Source organism: Uranotaenia lowii, chromosome 3 (genome assembly GCF_029784155.1).
Source record: "Uranotaenia lowii strain MFRU-FL chromosome 3, ASM2978415v1, whole genome shotgun sequence".
In the NCBI taxonomy this organism is placed as follows: domain Eukaryota; kingdom Metazoa; phylum Arthropoda; class Insecta; order Diptera; family Culicidae; genus Uranotaenia; species Uranotaenia lowii.
This window is the reverse complement of record NC_073693.1, coordinates 136,093,806-136,109,305: the sequence shown is the minus strand read 5'-3', so window position 1 is coordinate 136,109,305 and position 15,500 is coordinate 136,093,806. Positions and strand designations below refer to the sequence as shown.

General features: G+C 36.3%; 2 protein-coding genes across 2 annotated transcripts; one reads left to right on the top strand and one right to left on the bottom strand.

Moving 5' to 3' along the window:
* Positions 1–462: 462 nt before the first annotated feature.
* On the top strand, positions 463–13,273 carry LOC129757185 (uncharacterized). The gene is made up of 5 exons (XM_055754316.1): positions 463–579; positions 649–920; positions 11,214–11,301; positions 11,360–11,489; positions 11,558–13,273. The coding sequence occupies exons 2-5, from the start codon at positions 824–826 to the stop codon at positions 11,576–11,578; spliced, it is 336 nt and encodes a 111-aa protein (XP_055610291.1). The 5' UTR covers positions 463–579; positions 649–823; the 3' UTR covers positions 11,579–13,273.
* On the bottom strand, positions 10,059–14,711 carry LOC129757184 (alcohol dehydrogenase-like). Its single transcript, XM_055754315.1, has 6 exons — positions 14,702–14,711; positions 14,255–14,422; positions 13,948–14,175; positions 13,713–13,886; positions 13,493–13,656; positions 10,059–13,389 (listed from the first exon to the last, which is right to left on the bottom strand). The coding sequence occupies exons 2-6, from the start codon at positions 14,345–14,347 to the stop codon at positions 13,269–13,271; spliced, it is 780 nt and encodes a 259-aa protein (XP_055610290.1). The 5' UTR covers positions 14,348–14,422; positions 14,702–14,711; the 3' UTR covers positions 10,059–13,268.
* Between the last annotated feature and the right edge of the window lie 789 nt (positions 14,712–15,500).

The window sequence follows — 15,500 nt, the reverse complement described above, 5'->3', positions numbered from 1 at the left end:
AGCAAAAGCAATTACTAGGTTTTTTTCATACCACCCATGGACAACTTAAGATCAACATTTAACATCCAGTACCGAGATGGGAATCGAACCCATGCCATTAGTGGGCTAGCGATTACCGTCTTACCACGCTAACCACTCGGCCACCGAGACGTACATTAATCATTCAATTAAAAAAAATAGTTCTAGAGTTAGTTTTGATAACGTCGTATGAACCAATATAAACAAAACTGAGTTGTTGGTTGCAAACAATTGATTAACATGCATTCTATGTTAGGTAAAAACTTGGTTTCATTTGATCAATAAAAAACTTCAATAAAATTATTTGAATTTTGGACGTACATATAATCACTTTCCTTTTTTCTAGTGCAATTGGGTTTTAACGACATTTTGCGCAGCACTGGATTGCCGTGATGCAAAAGGACGCCAAACAACAGTTCGTCGTGTTGGTTTTTGTGTCCTTATGCATTTTGGTAGAAATTGCATTGCCAGATGATAGAAAGTTTGTTTGTTTGAACGGGTATCGTTCAAAATAGCTGTTCTGACTATACTGCAGTGATATAAATTTTCAACTTTTCCTGGGTAAGTTCAATAAATGTTACTTTTATACTTCTAACATTAATTCAGCCTGATATTTTTTTCTCAATACAGTGGCAGCTAATTTAAAGATGCTTCAGATGAGTTCCTGCATTTCCCGGTCATTTCCAGTTAACTATGGAACCTAATGCACAGCCCATCACAGCTAGATTCCAAGCTACTGCACCGGTGTGGCGAGGAGATTGCTCTACTCTAATGTTACAGACTAAGTATTGATAATGATAATATTATGGGCTTTGCTATTCGGGTTAGACAAGACCCTCCCACCCATTCTGTAGGGAAAGTACCACCTGCGAGGACCAAGATAACACTCCAGGGATTAAAACGTAAGTACTCTTTCTTAATTGCTCTTTCTCGCGATACTTGATGAAATACCATCTGAAAAGTTTCCTCAAATTTAATGCAATTAATTGAGTCATACCCCAGAGGAATCATATCACGTTAGAACTTAAGTTTTTCAAGCAAGTCCGCTGAAATAAGCGAAGGTTAGAACAAAACAAATCGTGTTTTAAGATAAAATTCATAAATTAGCAATACGACGTATGCGTCCAAAAAAAATTGCTAAAGGTCGTAAGTACGTTTTCATCCGAACATCTAAATTTAGGCCTGTATTGAATATCCTGGCATATTTCTCATCTATTCTTGTACCGCATATCAACTTTTCAGACAACTCTGACTAACATTAGAAATACCAGAATTGAAAAAGTATTACAAAACTTTAGCAGCGATTTTCTCGAAATAATACTGTATTTGTTTTCTCCACTCGTGGAGTGTTCCACCGTACCCGATAAAAACAAACACAAATCGTCGCCAGTGTATTGCTACCTCCCTCACTCACACGCTCTCTCGCAACACTGGCAAAATTATCGGTGGGCCACCGTCCGTAAGCATAACTCCGACAGGTCAAAACCAGTGCAACACCGTCCGAATAAACAAACAGTTTGACAGCACCTAGTGGTGCACCAGTGCAACACTAGTGCAACACTCGGCATAAACAAATACACTATAAGTCAGGTGGCTCATACGACCTAATAAAAAAAAACTCTAGAGTTATTTAGAAAATAGGTCAAACACCACTATTTTTGGCCCATTCTCACCCCGCACAACGGTACAAAATGATAAGCATAAGGGAGAGTTAGGATACTTGATCCCTGGGGATACTTGATTCCTTCGCTATATCTCGATACAGGAATATTTTACATTTATCAAATGTTTTAGAAAAATGTGCGAAATAGCACAAAACAGTTTGTAAAATAACTAATGTTTATCCAGTAATCCAGTGTATTTATCTAAAAACCAGAAAATTGCGCCTTGAGGTATGCAATGACTTGAGGGTAGTAGACAAACTTTTGGAATTCTCTTTGTCTGATACTTACAAACTGTGAAATGAGAACTAATATGGAGAAACATAGTTAACGGACCTTCTATCTTCGGATTTTACTAGATATTTGCTTAGAGTCGGGGACCCTGCATTCAGGATCAAGTCTCCTTTAGTTAAGGATCAAGTCTCCTGTAACTTAAAAAAGATCACATCACAATTTTTTAAGTCTCACGAAAATGCTTCTAGTTTATCTACGAGTTCATGTATCGTTCTAACTTTTAGAGCATATAAATTTGAAAGTACACGCTGTCAGAAAATGCAAAAGACGATGAGTTGCAAAATTTTCCTATAAAGTGTTAGAATCGTAGAGACCCTACTTCCATGCGCTAGCTCAACAGGGGAAAATGTATTGATCACCGGAGAAATATTGGGTAACAACAACAACAAGAAAAACTGTGATTCATGGGCGAACTTTTTAAACCTTTTTAAACTTTACAGAAACAAAAAAAAAGAGAGAAATATTCTTGGTTTTACAGGGGATGCACTTTTGATTAAAGAAAGACTCGACAATTTGGATGGAAGAAAAGACCATACAAAGTTTATTCATGCAATTTTCAATTCACTTTTCTTTATGAGTTTTGTTTCTCGAATTTCAGTGGTTCGTTAGAAAGAAATGGTAAGATGGTTGGGTTTTATACTTGCGCTTTTTTTCATTGGTATTTATCTCGATGATCTTGTTGCGGCGTTTCGCGGTGGTCGACTCGTTGGGGGACTTTTGCTGGAACAACGTAACGGGATCGGACGAATACAGGAACAAGACGGAATCCGGAATTGCTCTTTGGGCAATTCCTGCAACAACTCGGCCTGTTGAATGTAGGCCTACCGTTTCACTTCAGTCCGGGGATCTTTTGTGTGCACGGTTACCACGTGAGTGTCTCACTCTATCGAGGGGCAAGTAACGGATTTGGTCGGCACTAGAACACCCAGAGGGAATTCCCACCAGACCTCAACACAGCGCGGAGTGCCCCTAAGGAGGTTGTAACGGGGGCGGGGCACTAGTCACAGGCACGTCCTAAAGCATTCGCGGGACACCGGTGTGTTCGCGTAAAGGCTGATGGTGATTCACGGCACTGGGGGAAGACACTTGTTCTGGGGTTCTCTTCACTTTGCCACCTCGACCGACCAGCTGGGAAATGGAGTCGTGAAGCTTCCATCTGGCCGTTGAAAATTCTTCAGACCACTACCGGAACTGATAATAACGGAGGAAGGGGGTCAATGCCACCCAAATGCGGTTGGAAACGGGCTAGTCACGTAAGGTGTGTGACGCGCGGTTGCTGCTCAACCTCGGACAGGAAATAAATACTCGAAAAAACCTCGAGCCTCCTATTCATAGGTTTTCTTGTCCTTTCATCGCCATGTTCCCATTTCCCGTGAAGCATGTTTTGTCCCCTTCGAAGACACTCGATGACAGCAACATGACGGGAACAATACAGGAACTGACATATAGAGAGCTGGTTGTTTTTGAACAAAACATTTTATGGCGTGCATTCCATAGCAAAGTATATTAAGCTACAAAACTAAACCTAACAAATAACTAACTAAATGAATAATAAACAAATAACGCGAAAATAAATAAATAAAATAAATAACGAAAAATTTTACAAATAAATAAATAAACAAAAAGTAAATCCCTAAGTGACACCAGCCGATTGCTATTAAAATTAGGACAAGACAACACACAAACATTATTATTATAATTATTATTATTGACATTTATTCATCTGACATTTTTGTCTCCATGAAATTTAAAACTAATTCCTAACAGTTAAAATGCTTGCCTATTTATGAGGTTCACTAGATTCGAAAGTTTTTCTGATGATCTTATCGCAGCTTTAAAAGCGTGAGTGGAAATGTTGAAGTCGTTCAGGTCGAAAAACCAATTGAATATTTTGCACATGGCCCGAAGTGGTTCATTCTGTCCGTTGTTTGTTCGTTAATATTCAATCTGAAGAAATTTGCGGCTCCTAAATACTTTGGGTCGAATGTTAAGATTGATAACACGTAAAAGCTCCGGTGAGTCAATTTCGCCTTCGATGATTTTTTTTTATGAAAACAGCACGCGCAGTCAGCCTTCTTTCCAGTAATCAACACGTCGTTGAAGAATATCGAGAACAGTAGGGGACCAAGATTGCTGCTTTGGGGCACGCCGGAACAGTTACTAAATACCGATGACTCGCTAAAACCCAGCCTTACTGACACGTGCCTCTCAGTGAGGTATGATTGCATCCACTTAACGAAATTAATTGCTAGTCCCAGGCGATCTAATTTAGCAAGTAGTATTTTATAGTTCACACATGTAGATATCTTATCCTAATTTCAGATAATTTGGAACAATATTTTTTTTCACAATATTTACAACGTTTTCATTCAAACTGGCCGAAAATTAACAACTTTTATTGTAACCATTAAATGAACGGTTACAAAAGATATGATGAAAATAAGAAAAGGGGATCAAGTATCCCCACTCTCCCCTACTTATGGTATAACGGAATGAAATTTCTTTTGTGTAGGTACTTAATGCAAACAAGGCGAAAAGGGGGGGGGGGGGGGGGGGTGCATCCAAATAATACAATTTCTTCCGGGACCCTCAATGAATTCTTGCATCACTACTTTTTTTATGGACGCACCCTGAAAACCCAGGAAAAAACACCCTAATCAGACCTTGAGTGTCAATTTGACACTCCTCGCTTAAAACCGCAATATTTTTCTTGTTTATGAACCGATTTTTACAAAATTTATAGTTTTAGAAACCTCGTAATGTAGCTCAAATGTGTGTGTTCTCAGACAATATTCACCTGAAACACTTCAGTTTTCCCTTATTCAAAGTCTAAGAAAAAAATCTGAAAAACATGCTTCGGAAAAATGACTGTAGATCACCTTTTTTGAAATTTGTTAAGATCATGACCACAAAAAATGTAAAAAAGTTGTGTAAAATCCGTACTTTTCAATCAATGAACCCTCAAAATTGTTAAAGTCACATCAGATAAATTTTGAAAAATGCATTGAAAAATTGAAGAATTTGGCACACTTTAAAAGTTTTAGACTGTACAAATATAAAACATATAGTTTTTGACGGATTTTCAAAAGTCAAAGGTAAACTGTTTTGTGAATTTGCCATTTTTTTCCGATTTTCTTGCACTTGAATTCAACTTTGCACTGGATTTTGAGTAAGTATATCAACTGAAGGTTATTCACCAGAAAGTCAATTTCATACCAATTCTAATGGTGTTATTACAAAAGCGCTGCAATACTTTATAAAAATAGAGATTGACCTTTTCGAATACCGAATATTGACCTTTTGAACTATTTGGTCAAACAAATATTGGGTCGAATATTTCATTAAGTTTTTAATGAAAAAAATCCAATGGTGATTATTTAATTTCCCTTCTTTTTTCCATTTTAAAACCCATCATGTTTTTGAGTCGATTTTTTTAATCAGATGATGTATGAAAAGGTCTTTTTCAAGTAGAAATCTTTCTGATTTTCAAAATGTCACCAATTACTGAAACGACATCATATGATTTGTCTTTTTATTGAATCACAGCTGCAGTTGTAAAATTGAACCTGAGGATTAAATAAACTTATTTGATAATTTTTTTAAATCGTTTTCAAATACAATATCTAAAAAAAAATAAAGAAGAAATTAAAGTTAACCTAGGGGAAAGTCGGGTAAAACGGACACAGCGGGTAAAACGGACACTTTCAATATTTCGAAAATTACAATGTTTCGCATAAATCTAATGATGGGAATATGTTCGTCTAAGTGTATCAACATTTTCGAGACCCTTTGTTTATTTATAGCAAGCAAGGTTCCACAATAGTAAACAAAACAAACAAAAACTTTGAGGATCCATTATCTGATGTAATTTTCTCTCCTCATAAAATAGTTCATAACTCGCAAAATTTTCGAAAATTTCAACCGTTTTCAAAGGTAGAGTGTTTATTAGGCTTCTTTTTAACCATTCGGAGGAAAATCTGCGAATTTTAGTCCAAGGGCTTAAACAACAAACGTTTTGGAAAAAAAGTAGCAAAGGCGGGTAAGACGGACACCTCAAGGTTGGGTAAAACGGACACATAAATTTCTCCAGGTATTTTGATTTTTTCATCGGTTTGTTCCTCCATATGCCTTCAGAAGACCTTGGCAAGAGCAATTGTCGGTCGAAAAGCACTCACCATCTCAAACAGGCCATAAAACTTGTAAAAACATGATCTCCGGTAAGAAAGCGCCTATAAAATATGAAATTTCGAAACCACACGGTTTCGCTTCTGAACTCGGACCAGTTGGTTCCATTTTGGTTGAAAAACGTTTTCAAATGCTCAACTCACAAAAATATCTAATTTTTCAGCTATTTTTGCGGCAAAATGTACCTTTTCCGAGCAGTGTCCGTTTTACCCGACCATTTTTGAAAAGTGTAATTTGCAAGCATGTTTTGAATAGCTATAAAAACACTTTTGATGAAGGATTTTTACTAATTCCAACGGTTAATGCGTTAGCAAACAACCTAAACTGCCCTTCTGCACGAAAACTGCGATGAAAAGAGCAATATCTGATTTTCTATCGCGATTCTACCTTAGGGTGTCCGTTTTACCCGACTTTCCCCTACTGAAAACTTACTATGTTTCATTAGAGTTTTTGTTTAAAGACGGGAAAGATTTTGTTTGTAGAAGGCATTTTTTTTTCAAAAGAGTCGATGAACCAGCTCGACGTGTGTTTGCGGCATTTCATTCACGCATCGGGAAACAAACTTTGATAATAATCTTAATGTTCTCTATGTTATTTCAATATTTTGAGTTTTTCATCATTGCAGTTTATTATTTTAAAAATTAAGGAGTTCAGGTTCGCCACTATTCGACGGGATGTAATGTCTACGAGTGCCGAGGTATTCAAACAATCGTCCTTACTACGGTACAGTAATGACCTGTATCTATTAATAGATCTCAGCGTTTCTCGCTCTCTGCCATTCAAATTTTGCCGTTGTTGAGTAAAAGTGCATCATCAGACAAAAAAGCATTTCGTTCAATGATTGAAACATTTAACGTTCTTTGTTTTAACACATTTGCTTTTATACAATCTCTATGGCGATCGTCAAAATGTTTAAATCCAAATGACTCAAAGGCGCGAATGAGCCGCGAATTATTCCCGAAATTCAAAGCGACAAAAAATGATCATAGAAATAGTTTGCGAATCTACTTCTATCACTTTTCCCAAATTCATTCCTAGAAAAAGGCTCTTTCGGCGGGGTCCTTATCAGATGGACGGAATCAGGGATAGATTTACCATGTCGCCATTTCCACTATCCAGACACCACCAAGCCATCCATCGATCCATCTAGACCGACAAGTCTTGAGGGACGGGCGCCCGTATCCATCTTCCAGAAATACCAATAAACCTGGACAGGTTTAGTTCAAGGTCGTTCCGCATACCAAGTATCTACATCCTACATACTTCCAAGCTCATTTGCCAAGCTGAAGCTGCTGGTGGCAGTTGAAAATTACGATTGCGACAGCTGGCACAGACAACCCAACCTCGATGACGCCCTTTCGCAATTATCTCATGCGCGATAATGGACCCCTAGGTTGGTTCAATTTTTTGAAGAAATTTGCCTCAACATCCCCAATCATCACGATGCTGACCTAAAAATTGGTTATAAATTTAACAATTTCGAGTTAACAATGGCATTTTCAATGTTTTGATTCTCAATATAAATTTTGGTGCGAAACTGGATATTTAATTTCTTCGAACTTTTTTAGTTTTAATGAAAACTGCAATTCTTCACAGGATATATTTTGAGCCACCCTATTCAATACCATCTTCAAATAGAATTTAAATAATAATGTTAAGCTGAATAAACATACTTCGAGATTTGTTATCCTGCTTCCATTTCATCAGCCAGGTTGTCCGTTGTCCGGTTAAGACAAAAAAGTTAGCAGTCTCGCGAAATGAGTAGAGCAAAACGGATCGGGTTCGTCGCTTCAGTATAACAGCAGTCTTTTGAAGCGTACAAGTCGTCTCGTGACGAGGTAAGATAAACTACTTCGTTCGTCCTTTCTCAAATATCAATCCTCTTTTGTTGATGTTTTTTTCTTTCTATTTTCCCATTCTCTGTAACTGCAAAGGGTAACTAGTACTAGCCGGGTTGACTTGAACTTCATTTGAGTTGAGGTTTGGTCGTTGTTGTTGTTACTGATTTATTCGGTATGTTAATAAGTATTGTCTTTGATTCGACAGAAAATTCTCGATAAATTGAGGCAAATTTTTAACTATTCAAAGAATTTGAAACGATTTGAATCGTAAAAATTTTTGATCGAAAATTCAAATGAAGTTATTTGTTCCAGAGATTGTAAGACAATTTGATCTTAACCTGATAGGAAACTTTCAACAAGTCAGTCATTGCCCTGAACCTGATCTGATTCCAAACTTTCCGTGTGTGGGGTGGGTTCCAAAATGCAAATCATTAAAGTGATCTAAAAATGAACCCAAAACTAGCCGATGTCCGACGGTGGACGAGAGGACGCCCGATCAATCCCAAAACAGGTATCAATCAAGTTGCGGTTTATTCACTACACATATCTAGAATGTTGAACTTGTAAGTAGGTTCAATGCAATAAAGTCAGAATAGGTACCTGTTAGTTTTTGTTGATTTTTTCCGGCTAAGATGTTATATAATATGTTAAGAGTAACGGAGTTTATAAACTTGAATTGCTTTTTGCTCCTGTACTTGTTGGTTTCAGATAGCTGACTTTGAAATCAAGTTTATATGGACATGGACACGTTTTTACCCGGCTGCAAATCGATACAAGTGAAATAATCAATGCTGGTGAAAAATTGGTTTTAATCTATCAATGAAACAGGTAAATTTAGAAAAAAGGTGCTTTTACATGATCAGACGGTTAAATTAAAATGCGAAAACACATCCAAAAAACTGTACCCAACTTGATTTGCGCAGTTTGTCCCTAATTGAGAACTGGCAATAAATTCAATAAATAATATCATGCTTAATTTTTCATTTTTCAACGAAAAAAATTTAAATGAATGAAATACTAATCAGATTTTTTTCAATACTCTTATATATATTATGATCATAAAAAAAAAATATTATAGCCATAAATTTAATTTTAGCTAACTAGCTATCAAATATGTTCTCAAAAACCTTAAGAAAATTTATTTGTCCAACATGGTGGAATGAATTTCTGGACGGTCATTTTTATTCAAATTTATGTTCAATGCTATCAGTGTTCATAGTTCTCACATTATCACATATCAACATATACCTCAACCCTTTGATGCAAAGTGTCCTACCTAAAACGAAAATAAAATTATTTCGGAAATGCGTGGATATTTTTTAGTCACATACCAACAAAAAATTATTCAAGAGATAACACAGAGTTTGCTCAATACTGGTTTTGAATCTATGTTAGATTAAAGAAATATTCAAAAAAAGAAGCAAAATTCAATATATTTAAACGAGTAGTTTTTGGAAAATTCTAATAAAAATGTTAGTTTCAATCAATCACAAACATCTTTCTGCACTTAACAAATATTTCTTGTATAAATTTTGTTGGTATAAATTTGATAATCATATTAACAAAAGTTTGAAAACTATTTTTCATAATCTAGAAAATTTCCTTTTGGTCAAAACGAAAGAAAGAATTTTTGCAGATTTTTAAAATGAGATTTAGGTACCCGGGTTTTGATTTGAAATTTTGTAGGGAAAACGCAAAAATTGGTTCGGTAATTTTTTTATTTTTCTTGTATAATTTGTTCTCATGCAATGCAAATAAAATTCCAACTTTATTGTAACCAAATCGGGAAGTACTTGTCTATGGGAAATGTTTCTATGATTATTCAACATCTCGCCCTTCTTTCAGTTAACAGATAGGAAGAGGAAAGGATGCAGGTTGTTTAGCATAACTTGAATGGCCAAGTGTGGAACATAAACTAATAAGTTTAGGAAAAATGTTTCTAAGGCAGCTCAAGACCTCTCCCCACAAATTAAGTCTAATTTTCAGATTTATAACAATTGATGGATTTTCTCATTGTATTGCAAATAGAATTTGAATAACTTTTAAAAATGTCATTGATTTTAATAATTTTCAAAGGTATAGCAAAGCACACCGGGTCCGCTTTTGTTATTGGATTTTGTTTGTCTCTAGCTATTTTCTTCACCACCCGCCGAAGTAAACTGCTCGTGCGTTTTTTTTTAAATTATTGGTAATTTAACAAGATGCTAGAAATTTTCATTAATTAATTTGAATTATATATTATTGCATAATTTCTTGAAATTTATAGTTTACGCTGCTGTTTTTAAAAGTCAAAAAAACCTTGTATGTACCGTTCGTAACCTACGATATTAACTAACAGATTATACTTTAAGCTCAATCTCATGATGGTTTTATTTCGTTTTTTTTTATTTCCATTAAAAATTAAAAACACTTTTAAGTGGTTTAAAAATATTCAAGTTTTGTTAATTTCTAAACAGTTGGATTCGCTAAATTGAATTAAGTTTGTTTTGAAAGAGAACTTTTGGACCGAAAAGTAACAAAAATTGAAGGAGGAGGATGCAGCCAACCAATACAGATTAGACGAAGTCTAAATTGGAAAAACTGATCAATGTCATGACTGAAAAATGTGTGCGCTGGCCGATGGGAGATACCAAGAATAAAGTAGAAATTTTTCTTACAAAAAACGAGGATTTTTTTTTTATTTTTTTGTGAATTATCATAAGATTACCTTCATTTTCTTCATCCGTGGGCATGGTAAGAGGCTAATTTATATCACTTTGATATAAATGGGTATGCCTTGTCGCGCAAGATCTAAAAGTAACGAATAGTGAAAATATCACACCAGATCTTGCGAACACGAACGGATCACTGATGGACACCAGTGAAACGGAACCTACGTCAGACCCATGTAACTTATCGAAAATTCTTTCTATACGCTCAGTGCTTCTCCCTTCTGAGAAGGGGTATCATACACGCTCATTTTTTTCTAACCATTTTTTACTTTTTTTCAACCATTTTATGATACTACTTGAAGAACTTCGAAAATTGTTGTTTTTCAACCATGAACAATTGCTGAATTTTAACCATTTCTTGAGTTCCAAACGAAATCGCAGAAAATGGTTAAATTCAAAGGGGAAAAAGTTTTGCGGTTATTGTTTTCCATAGAATCGAAAGTGTTAGCATTTTTGGCAGCGCATTAAATATTCGGTTTTGATTATATTTTATTGTTTCTAAGTCTGCCCGGTTTTGCCGAACAAGTTCACAATCGAAGAACTGGAAGATCCGAGAGGCCATCAGATCCGGCGGAACAAATGTGAAAATCGGTAAGAAGAAAATAAATTCCGATAACATAACCTTCAATATCCGTTTCTAAACCTGTAGGTGGAATAGCCCGCGTCCAGCAGTGGAAAATGTTGTTCCGCAATCGAAATGGAGCAGTAAGTGGCAAAAAAAGCCGCTTCTCTATAGTTCTAATCACAATGATGTGCTAAGAAATTGGGTTCCAGAAAAGGTAGGCAGGCAATTCTTCAGTAAATCTTTTTTGTTTGTCTAATATTAAAATGCCTTTCTTTATTCCAGATAACACCCGTTTATATATGAGCAACACATTAAGAAACGGCAGCTCCAAATGAATGGATCCTATTCGTGAACAGCGGCTTTAGAATTATTCGCGCATTCTAAGTAACCATGACTCAGTTGTCGCGAAAAGGGCTGTTAGTCAGTTCTGAGTAAAGGCCGTTTAGTCAGAACTGAGTAGGTGCGGTTTTGGCGACAACTGAGTAACCACCACTATGAACTGAGTAGCTAAAAATTAGCGAGAAGAATGTAGAAGCCAAAGGACGGCCCGGAAGTCATACAACAAGGTTCTAACTAAATACGACGGATGCATCCTCATGGATGACGAAACGTACGTAAAGATGGATTTTGGGTGGATTCCTGGCCAAAAATTTTGCCAAGCAACTGGTCGGTGTGATGCCAAGTTTAAATTCGTTTTTGCCGATAAGTTTGCAAGAAAGTGTTTGATCTGGCAAGGTATTTGCAGCTGTGGAAGAAAAACCCCGGGCTTTGTGAAAAACAAGTCCATAGACTCCGAAATGTACAAGGAGGAGTGCCTGAAAAACGTTTTTTCCGTACATTACATGCCACTACAGCAAAGAAGTACTACAGTGGTATCGGGACAACGGGTGGATTTTGTCGAAAAGGACATCAACCCACCCAACTGTCCTCAATTCCGCTTTATCGAAAAATTTTAGGCAATTGTCAAGCAGAAGATGAAGAAGAATGGTAGAACGATTCAGGATGGAACAGAGATGAAGAGATTGTGGAACAATATGGCCGCTGAGGTCAGCGAATAGTGGTTCTCGACAAAAAGTTCGAAATTTCATCACAACAACATCGTAATAATTTTTTTTAATTATTTTTCCCTGTAAAGTGCAATAAAAACTTACATTTTGAGTACAAAACATTTGATTTCGTTTACATAGCTCCGAGATAAATCTAATTACATTGTAATCCTACTTTACAAGTGAATTTACGTTTCCGCACCATTTCTGAAAAAAATTTGAAAAAGACTATAGCTATTTTACAATTGCAAAGAAATTTACATGAAAATGCAAGCAAAACAAGCAGAAACTCAATGTGAATGCATGTTCTAGAGGACATTTACATGAAACTGCATGTGCTCCAAACTGTCAACTCACTTGTTGTTTTGCTCTAAGTCCCGTAGGAATTGAATTCCGTTTGCTGCTTGCAGAATATTCTAGCAAGGTAGGTTCTGATCTAAAATCTATCAAAATATATGTGAAAAGACAATGTTGAATAGCTTAAACTAATCGTCACTAATTTTTTACACCGATTGATCTTTTTTTTTTTCAGAAAGCATAAGTGCCAAAAGCAGCGGTCAAATTCAGCAAAGGAGTAATTTGTTTGTATTCTACAGTCTGCTGTCCAGCTCCGGGGGAGCTTCAAACACTTATAAACAGGTGTTAATATAAACCATAAAATCTGCTAATAAAATATGAATACTTGTGCAACTTGTGTTTCCGATTTTATTTCGAACATTGCAATCCAATAAGAATTTTGAATTGGGGTTGTAAACATAATGTAAACTTACAATAAACAAAGCAGATGAATGCTATTGGGATTTTACATGAAATATGCAGTATCGTCACATGTAAAAGGCCGATTCCCTTCTACCCATGTACTTGCATGTAATGCTACATGGATTTTTCTAACTGTGTACCCTTTTTAATGCGTTCAGATTTAAGATAATCCATGCTTTATACCACTTTCAGAAGAACGTATTTTCTCCATAGTGCATTGGAGTTACTTTGTCCTCGTTACTAATCCAAATCGATCCTGGCTGCGCTGTCAAAACGGCTTGAACGACAGCTTTTCCCACAGCAGATGGTCTGAAAATCAAAATTTGATTAATTTGGAATATTGAAATGGATCTTAATATGTCTCATTCAAGTTAAATCTTAATTTGAATTCTAAACAAAAAACGACACTCACTTTTGCAAAGGAATTTGTTCCAGCAAAGCTATCTGTTTTGCCTCCAGCCACGGAAACGTCACCTTGATGGCACATTCGCCTTTCGACATAACCATATCGGTGTCGGTTCCTCCAGGACAGATTGCCACCACTTTGATGCCGGTATGTTCGAAAACATCTTTGCTCTGTTAAGTAAAATTTTTTAATTGAAATTCAACTTAGAAACTTCGTTAGTACTTACACCCATAGCTCTTGTAAACCCAATTACGCCACTTTTCGTTGCACTGTAAACTGCACACAAGTCCATCGGCTCAAAACCAGCGATCGAAGCAATGTTGACAACTGCACCTCCAGAGCCCGATTTATGCTTACCCATCACATCGAAGGCCAGCATAGTGCAGTCGATCAATCCGGTCTAAGTTGGTAAGAAAAATTGTAAAATAATCAAATGGATATGAAATTTTCTGAACAGTTACCAAGTTCACGGCAACGGCCCGAGCGACGTCATGTTCACACAAAACTCCCGCACAATTGACCAATATGTCAAGCCTTCCAAGATCGTTTTTTCGAAAAATCCCTTCCAATGCTGATTTGTCTGTGATATCACATTGGCTGTAGAAAATTGATGCCTGCGCGTTGATCAGCTTCAGAGTGTTTTCTCGAGCGGGGTCCAAACTTTGACCAACGTCCAAAATTAGAACTTTCTGTGGAGGGAATTTTTAATTTTTATCTATTACTTTAAATTTTGTTAGCTAACTCTTAAATGTTTTTAACGATCCTCACTTCAACTCCACTTTTCAACAGTTCCTCGGCTGTGGCAAATCCGATTCCTCTGGCGCCACCGGTGATGATAGCTGTTTTACCGCTCAATGCCATGACAACAACTTGACTTGTTGAACTTTTCTCCGGCAACTGAAGGTGCTTGTATCTTGTGAGGCGGACTGGACAGAACTGATTAGATAAATTAAATATTTCCCCACAAATGTTAAGTTCAACAAATCAGAGATCGTGCTGGGATCGCCAGAGGCCTTACCCAGGTCATAATAAAGTTCACATCAATTAAATTCGACAGGCTTGTTTGTACTCATTCAATGAATATGATGATGAGCACTATCTTTAATCTCATAAAACATTCGTGAGACTGCGTCTAATATTAACAAGCAATTTTTAAAATGCTTTTATTCATATTACCAATACAAAAAGTTTTTTTTTCAAATGCGTCCTAAATACCTTAGCACACCTAAACACCTTAGTCCAGGAACGAATGTAGTGTTTGTTGAGCTGTATAATAAAATTAACTTTCTCACGAACCCAAACACCGCGACTTAGAGATTAATAATAAAACATATAGCGTTTTTGTCTTTTCCACTGGCACAGGAGCAAACTTTTTCTTACAGAGTTTTCGTTTATTAGCAGAAGCAGCATAGTTTTGCCCCAACTGCTGTCATTATTAATTCAGAAGTCCGCCAGTTTTGCCACAGCAAAAAAAAATGTAACGTAGACCGATGTAATTTCAGTAGATGTGAACCAATCAACGTATTATTCACGTTTTTCGATGAAATAATAGCGGAGAGTGGGGTAACGGGGGCCACTCTAAATATATCAGCTGTGTGTTGAGATACAAATCTCAATCCAACTGTCATCGTCGTCGCTTTGCGTAAGCATATTTTTCTATATGTTATTGACCTATGTACGTATCATATGCTTCTTTTATTTAACTAGCCTAAAAAATGTACTTAATCAAGCACCCGCAAATTGCATCTGTGGGAGACCTAAAGTACATTAAAAAAAATATGCTAATACGCTTATGATCTTAGTTTTGTCATGTTCTTTCACATGGAAAAGGAATTTTCGATGAAACATCAAAAAGTTACACAAACGCAACCAATTTGCAAATTATAGCTTGTGGGGAATCGTGGGCCAAAGCAAAGGAAAAAAAGTGGCCCATAATACCCCACTCTCCCCTACACATCTTTCGGCTTCATTGCATTTACATGAAACACAAAAATATGACGTATGTTGGATGCAT

Coding starts and splice junctions, on each gene's coding strand:
- LOC129757184 (XM_055754315.1), bottom strand. CDS start 14,347: ATGGCATTGAGCGGTAAAACAGCTATCATCACCGGTGGCGCCAGAGGA. Junction 13,657..13,712: donor GGTTTACAAGAGCTATGGGT/GTAAGTACTAAC, acceptor TTTACTTAACAG/AGCAAAGATGTTTTCGAACA. Junction 13,390..13,492: donor GAACAAATTCCTTTGCAAAA/GTGAGTGTCGTT, acceptor TTTGATTTTCAG/ACCATCTGCTGTGGGAAAAG.
- LOC129757185 (XM_055754316.1), top strand. CDS start 824: ATGGGCTTTGCTATTCGGGTTAGACAAGACCCTCCCACCCATTCTGTA. Junction 921..11,213: donor AACACTCCAGGGATTAAAAC/GTAAGTACTCTT, acceptor ATTGTTTCTAAG/TCTGCCCGGTTTTGCCGAAC. Junction 11,490..11,557: donor GAAATTGGGTTCCAGAAAAG/GTAGGCAGGCAA, acceptor TCTTTATTCCAG/ATAACACCCGTTTATATATG.